Raw genomic sequence first — 7,154 nt, 5'->3', positions numbered from 1 at the left:
CCCTAACACAGGGACATGGGGCACCCCTAACACAGGGACATGGGGCACCCTAACACAGGGAGATGGAGCACCCCTAAGACAGGGAGATGGGGCACCCTAACACAGGGAGAGGGGGCACCCCTAACAGGGAGATGGGAGCACCCCTAACACAGGGAGATGGGGCACCCCAACACAGGGAGATGGCAGCACCTCTGATATGTGGGGGGACGGGCGGCTCCTAACATGTGGGCGAGAGGGGGGGCACCTCGCTCCCGCAGCCCCTGCCAAAGCAGACTCAGAGCACACGCCCGGGAGCGTTTCATCCACGTCACCTTTATTCCGGGGTGTGTCTCCACAGGACACGGCTCACAGCCACCCCGTGGACGCTAAGGCCGTCCAGAGGGATTTCTGAGCCTTGGGTTTTGCCCGTGATCTTCCCAGACACAAAGGGCCTGCACCGCGCCTCTCCTCTGAGACCCAGACCCAGCCGGCACCGGCCAGCCGTGAGTGGGGTGTCCCCGGCCGCCCCAACTCCACTGAGACTCTCACTGGGAGAAGCACTGCGGAACCCTGGGGCAGGAAGGGCAGCCAGGAGCCCGGAGCTAAGGCACTGGGAGCGCGGGGTGCAGGGGAAATGTAAACAGTTACACCGGTGCCCCCCGGAGTCCGGGCGGGGGCAGCCCCGAGTCGGGGGACACGGAGTCGGGAGGTCATCTCGGGGGATGTCTCGGGAGGGCCCAGTCCCACGCCCGGCCTCCCCGAAGCCTGAGAGGGGGGGCTCCGCCGTGACCTCTCCCGGCCCCCGGCCTGCTCACTCTGACCCCGGCTCGGGCCAGCTGGCGGGTGACGGCCACCTCTCGGGCCGTCCCCCGGGAAGCAGGCTGGAGAGTTGACGGTCAGTCTGGGGAAACATCGCCCGCCTTGGGGGCCCCTGCAGAGTGGACGCGCAGACTCGGCCTTCAGAGAGTGGGGGGAGGGACCCACTGGGGCAGGCGTGGGGCGGGTGGGGGGTGCAGGGGCTGTGGCATTTCGGCACCGATTTCCATGGGCGCCAAGTCCCAAACTGTTCTGTGTCTTTCACTCTGATTTTTGAAAAGGCCTGCTGCAAAAAAAAAAAAAAAAAAAAACTTTAAATTTATTATTTTTTAAAAAGTTATCACTGATTTCTTATAGCGAGAGCACTGCCTGTCTCCCTTCACTTCAATGCTGAAGAATTTGGGGCCAGGTAACAGAAGATTTGCCTTTTATTTAAAACTTTTTTTTTTTTCAATCATCAAAAGAAAACATTTTTTTTTTCCTCGAGAGAGAGAGGAAGAAAAGGTTTCTCCCTCTGACAGGCGTCTGAGTTAAGAGGCATTAGGTGGCAGTTGAACCTTGAGGGAGGGGACGGGGAAGCAGGAGGAGGGGGGGGGGTGCCCTGTGTACCCCCGTGGGGCGGAAGACAGGCCTGTGCGATCCTGATTGATGAAAGCATTTGTGTTTCGAAATCTAACAAAAAGCAGTCTGAAGACCCGACTAGAAAGGAAGGGATCAGGGAGAAAGAGAAGGGCAGGGACAGAGAAAGACCCCCGCCCCAGTGAAAACCAGAAGCCAAAGGGCCCCTCTGGCCTCCCCCGGCCCGGCTAAGGGCCATGGCCCCGCCCTGCTGCTCGGGGGTGCCCGGCTCCCGCTGAGGGCACAGAGCATGGGTTCCTGTGCCAGGCAGCCCGAGATTCCGTTCCCATGGACCCCAGACCACAGGAAGCATCTCGGGGCACGGGGGGTCCCGTGGGTTTGACTCTCACTGCTCAGAGACCAAGGCAGGGGTGCCTTGCTCTTTGCACCAAGGGCGTGTCCTGGGCCATCTTGCTTCTCGCTTGTTTCATCTCTGCTTCGCGAGGAAGACGTGTGAAGGCGCCCGGGAGGGAACCTTTGCAGCCCGGCCTGCTTGCCCACCGTGGCCTGAATGACGGCGGGGGCGGGGTGAGGGGGTGCCCACCCGTTTGCAGGTGCAGGAAAGAGTCTCTCTCGGGGGCGGGTTTCAAATAAATACGTCCGAAGAGGGGACTTTGAAGAGTTCAGCTTAGGGCCCATGAACGAATGTTCTACGCGTCCCTTGGGCCCGGGAAGTGACTCGGCCCGTTTGGAAACGCTACACTCGTGGGACAGCTGGGGGGTGTGGGGGTAGGGGAGGCCTCAGCCGGCGGGTCCCAGCCATCCAACACCGCCAAGGTGTCCACACGGGGCACCCAAGGGTGCTTCTGCAGAACCGCCTGAGGGCTCCCAGGGTGGGGGGGGGAGAAAGAGCACAGTGGTCACCCAACGGGGCGACTGAGGCCACGGCACAAGGCTCCCCGAACGCAGGGCTCTCACTGGCTATCTGAGCGCAGGGTCCGGGGCTGTCCGCCTTCGAGGAGGGGCAGTGACTGAGGGGCCGGGGCAGGGGTGGGGCCAGGAGGGGTCCTTGGAGACCACCCTGCGCCTGCTCTGCCTTGTCAGGGGGGCGCCTGGTCCCTGCCGGCCCGCTGGACACCCACGGCTCCGGCGGGCCCCGCAGGACCGAGTGTGTGACATTCGGAGACCTACGAGCACAAAACAGTGCTCGGGAGGGAGCGAGGTGGCTGTCTCCCCTCCCGCAAGGCTGAAAGCAGAGTCTGTCTCCCTTCGCCAGCAACGGAGGCAGAGAGGCAGGCCGGGCCGGGCGGGGCCGACTAGACGCTCACAGGCTGTTCCTCCCCCCACCGGGGAGCCCTCTGGGCGCAGAGCCGGCCCTGTCTCCCCCTCCCCCCCAAGCCCCCCATCATCACCTCCTCCCCTCCCCCTCCCGCTACTCGCTCTTCCTGGCGGCCAGCGGCGGCTGCCTGTGCAGGACGCGGTGCGAGGCCAGCTCGATGACCTCCAGCCCGCCGAAGAGTCGCTCCTGCAGCACGAAGACGGCGACGGTGGCGAGGCAGTACCAGCGCGCGGCGCTGCAGGCGTAGAGCAGCAGGCACATGGCGGGGCTGAAGAGGCTCCAGTACACCAGCGACAGCACCTTCACCAGCAGCACGCGCAGCTCCGACTTGCAGGGCGGGACGGCGCCGCCGCCCGGCGGGCCCAGGCTGCCCGCGCCCGCGTAGAAGGCGCGCAGCCGCTGCTCCTTCTCCTCCCAGCGCCGGTGGCACCAGAGCTGCAGCTCCTCCTTGGCGCGCGGCAGCGCCGACACCGGGTAGCGGCGCACGTGGAAGTGGATCTCGCGCGGGAAGTCGCCGCGCAGCAGGTGCCGCTCCGTCTGCGGGATGTTGTGCGGGTAGGCCACGGTGATGTCGTGCACGGCGTCCAGGTTCTTGCCTGGGCAGGGGACGGGGGCAGAGGGTGAGTGACGGGCGGGGGCGGGGGGTGGGGGGCGGGGGGCCGGCGCAGTGGGGGGCGCGGGCCGGGGACCCCGTCGGGGGGAGACGCTGTTCCCGGGCCCCTCATCCTGCTCCTCAGGAAGAGGCTTCGCGCAGGCGGGCATCCCGGTGTGCGGCAGGGGGCTGGCCAGCCCTTCCCCTGGGTATCGGGGTCCCCCCACCTCCCCAGGGCCCCGTGATGCCCTGACTGACGAGCAGCCGACAGAACTGGCTGTGCCAGGAGCGCGCGCCAACACGCCCCGCCCGGGAATTTTTTTTCTCCCATTTTTTATGGTTTCTGGGCCACACCCGGTGGTGCTCCGGGGTTCCTCCCGGATCTGTGCTCAGGGGGGTCCAGTTGCATTAAGGCTACGGGAATGCGGGATTCCCACGCCCACAGTGGGCCAGGGGCCGCAGGCAGAGACGCGGGGAGGAGAGGGGGCCGGGCCGGGTTGCAGGCCGAGCCCCGAGGCAACTGGAATCCGAGCTCTGCGGGGGGCAGGCTGGGAGCATCGCAGAGGGGGGGCCTGGGTGCCCATTTCAGCCCAGAGGACATGGGGGTCAGTGACAAGAACATTCCGGAAGGAAAGGGCCGAGACAGAACAAGGTGCAGAGAGCCTGTGCGGCCTCAGGGAGCAGGCTGGGGGGGCCAGCCGGGCTCCTGGCCCTGGCGCCAGGCACGTGGGTGGAAAGGTGGCCTTTAAGGGCCCCCCCCAGGCCCGTGTGGGAGCCCAGAGAGGTTGAGGGCCCTGCCCGCGGGCGCACAGCCGAGGGCTGCTCTCCTCCACCCCTTCAGTGCTGTGGGGCGGGGAGAGACCTGGGACGTGGACTCGCTAAGTAAATCAAGGTCCCCGGGGGAGGCACAGCCAGGGACACTTCTGCGACAGCTGCCCGCGGCCCAGAGGGGCGTTTCGGGCCCCGCAGCTCCCTGCAGAAAGGAACAGGGAGGAGTCTGGCTTGCGGGCCCCCGCCCTGTGGGCCTGACAGCAGTGAAGCGAGCACTGAAACTCGGGGCTGCGCTGTCGGCCGGGCACGAGAAGAGCCGGGCCGGGGCAGAGCACGAGAGCCCGGGTCCCACCCCCGCACCGCCACGGTCACACGGTCCCGAATACAGTTTTGGTGTGAAAACAGTATCAGCGCTTTACTATCTGCTGCTGTGAAAGAAGCTGACTCTCAGGTACGCGGTTTAAGGGGCGGCCCCGCCCGGCCGGCTGCAAGGCGCCCACTGCTCCTCAGGCGGGACCCTCGGTCTGGCCCTCCGTCTGTCCTGCATCTGCGCGGGCGGACACTGTCTGTGGCAGCCTCGGGCTTTACAGAAGCTCGCTGGGAGCGGGGGTGGCAGTGCGACAGGCTCTGTGTGTCAGAAGGAAGGGCGGGGGCCAGGGACGGGGCTTAGGATCGGCCTCGACTGCGGCCAACAGGCCCGTCCCCGGCACAGCCCGGGACAGCGCCAGGCTCAGCTCCTCTGCATTCTAGGACCACCGGTTTCCCGCCCACCAATTTTCGCCGGTCAGTCCAAGCTTGTACCGATTCTTGGTCTAAGCACCGTCCTGGGCTTCAAGGCACGTGGCGCCCAGCCCCAGAGGTGACACTGAAAACGGCGTCCTGCGAGCATTCAGACGACAACAGGAATCTGGTTTTCGCACATAATTTCAGAAACACGTGTTTTCACATTCCAATCCTAGCTCTGTCGGGCTTTTTCTGCTTTGTATAAATGCTTGAATCTTTTTTTTTTTTTTTATCTTTCTTCTGAGGGGCACTAGTTCTCTGGACATTCAACACAAATTTCATTTGCCAGAGAGAATGAAAACACGGGCCAGAGAGATAGCACAGCAGGAAGGCGCTTGCCTTGCGCATCGGTTAGTCTCTGGCCACCCACTTGAGTCCCACCAGGAAAGATCTCTTAGTACCAAGCCAGGAGTAAGCCCTAAGCACCACTGGGTGTCACACACTCTCTCTCTCTCTCTCTCTCTCTCTCTCTCTCTCTCTCTCCCTCCCTCCCCAAAATAAGGAAAACATGTCAACATTTAGCTCCACCGGACAATGCTGGAGTACTAACAGGTCCTCAAGGGCAAGATGTGAATAACAGTGTGTGCATAGTAGACAGACACACAGACACATAATCTATGGAAAACATGTGCCTTAAGCTTCTTTAATACATGGAATCACACCGTGTCATTTCATAACTAGTTCTTTCAACTCATCTCTCTACTCTTTCTATATAAGATTTTCTAAATATTTGTTTATAGAAACATAATAAATATTTGATATAAATATTTTAAATTAAAAAAATATTAAAGTCTCTTTTTTGGGGGGCTGGAGCAATAGCACAGCAGGTAGGGCGTTTGCCTTGCACGTGGCTGACCCGGGTTCGATTCCCAGCCTCACATATGGTCCCCTGAGCACCGACAGGGGTGATTCCTGAATGCAGAGCCAGGAGTAACTCCTGTGCATTGCCAGGTGTGACCCAAAAGGCAAAAAAAAAAAAAAACCACAAAAAACCACCTCTCTTTTTCGGGGACCGGAGCAATAGCACAGCGGGTAGGGCATTTGCCTTGCATGTGGCCAACCCGGGTTCGATTCCTAGCATCCCATATGGTCCCCTGAGCACCGCCTGGAGTAATTCCTGAGTGTACAGCCAGGAGTAACCCCTGTGCATCGCTGGGTGTGACCCAAAAAGCAAAAAAAAAGAAAAATCTCTCTCTTTTTGGGTCACACCAGCAATGCTCAGGGGTTCCTCCTGGCTCTCCACTCAGGGGGCCATAAGAGATGCTGGGGATTGAACCCGGGTCAGGCATACGCAAGGCAAACGCCCCACCCGCTGGACTTCACGTCAACCCCCTAGCTGCTAGAGTGGTGACAAATGACAGTGACTTCCTAGAATAAATGCCAGTTAACTGACTGCTGGATCAAAGACCGAAAATCTCACCAAGCAGCTGCCACTCAGGAGAAGGCGGCCCGGGGAGGGCCAGCACTCCCGGGGCGAGACGAGACGGGCTGGCTCTCCCGCCCCGCAACCAGGTCTGGGAGCAGCGCCGCGTTCCAGGAGCTGCCACAGCGCCTGGACCCACTGAGCCTTTGGTTCAGTGACACAGGCAGGCGTGCCCACGCTGGCCTCGCGACTCGCGCTCTGAAGCTGGGGTTAGGGTTGCTGACCCTCCGCCCCTCACATCTGCCAATCCTGCCTCCTAACTGTGTCGCTGGTGAGCTGGCAGCGGGATCCGGAGCTCTGGAGTCACCTACACGCCCTTCCTTATCCAGGCCCAAAGGACGCTGGTCCCCGTCTCATCAATTTGCAAAGCCCCTTCTCTCTGTCGGGCTACGAATACCCCGCGAGTCTGGTGCTGCAGATAATCACAAATCCATCATCTGCGGCTCGGCTGCCTTTATTTACAGTCTCCGCTCCCAGTAAGCCTGTGTATGGACAGGTTCATTTCTTTCTTGTCGTTTTTGGTTTTTGGGTCACACCCAGCGATGCTCAGGGGTTACTCCTGGCTCCACACTCAGGAATTATGCCTGACATGCTCGGGGGACCCTATGGGATGCTGGGGATAGAACCTGCGTTGGCCGCATTCAAGGCAAGCAGGAATACAGAGGCTGACTTGTATTCCTGCTTGCAGGAACCTCTGACCAATCGCTCCGGCCCACAATTTATTTTTGTTATACCTCTTGAATTCCAATTTCTTCCCCCCTGCTCCAATGATATTTTATATCTCGTATACTTTATGCCTGTGTATTTTACAGTTGTATTTATTTTTTTCAGTTTGGGGGCCACTTCTGGCAGTGCTCGGAGCTTACTCGTGGCTCTGTGCTCAGCAATCACTC

General features: G+C 60.9%; 1 protein-coding gene across 1 annotated transcript in view; it reads right to left on the bottom strand.

Annotated features, from left to right (window-relative positions):
* Positions 1 to 292: 292 nt before the first annotated feature.
* The window catches only part of LCLAT1 (lysocardiolipin acyltransferase 1), a 129,585-nt gene continuing 122,723 nt past the window's right edge, over positions 293 to 7,154 (bottom strand). Inside the window, exons 6-7 of the mRNA XM_055122389.1 lie at positions 2,766 to 3,288; positions 293 to 1,081 (exon numbers count right to left, since the gene is read on the bottom strand). Of these exons, the coding sequence (XP_054978364.1) occupies positions 2,786 to 3,288 (503 nt within the window). The 3' untranslated portion in view covers positions 293 to 1,081; positions 2,766 to 2,785. The remainder of the gene's footprint in view (positions 1,082 to 2,765; positions 3,289 to 7,154) is intronic.

The sequence above is a fragment of the Sorex araneus genome, chromosome X (genome assembly GCF_027595985.1).
Source record: "Sorex araneus isolate mSorAra2 chromosome X, mSorAra2.pri, whole genome shotgun sequence".
Lineage (NCBI taxonomy): Eukaryota > Metazoa > Chordata > Mammalia > Eulipotyphla > Soricidae > Sorex > Sorex araneus.
Note: the sequence above shows the minus strand (reverse complement) of the source record. Positions and strands in the feature narration are given on the sequence as shown.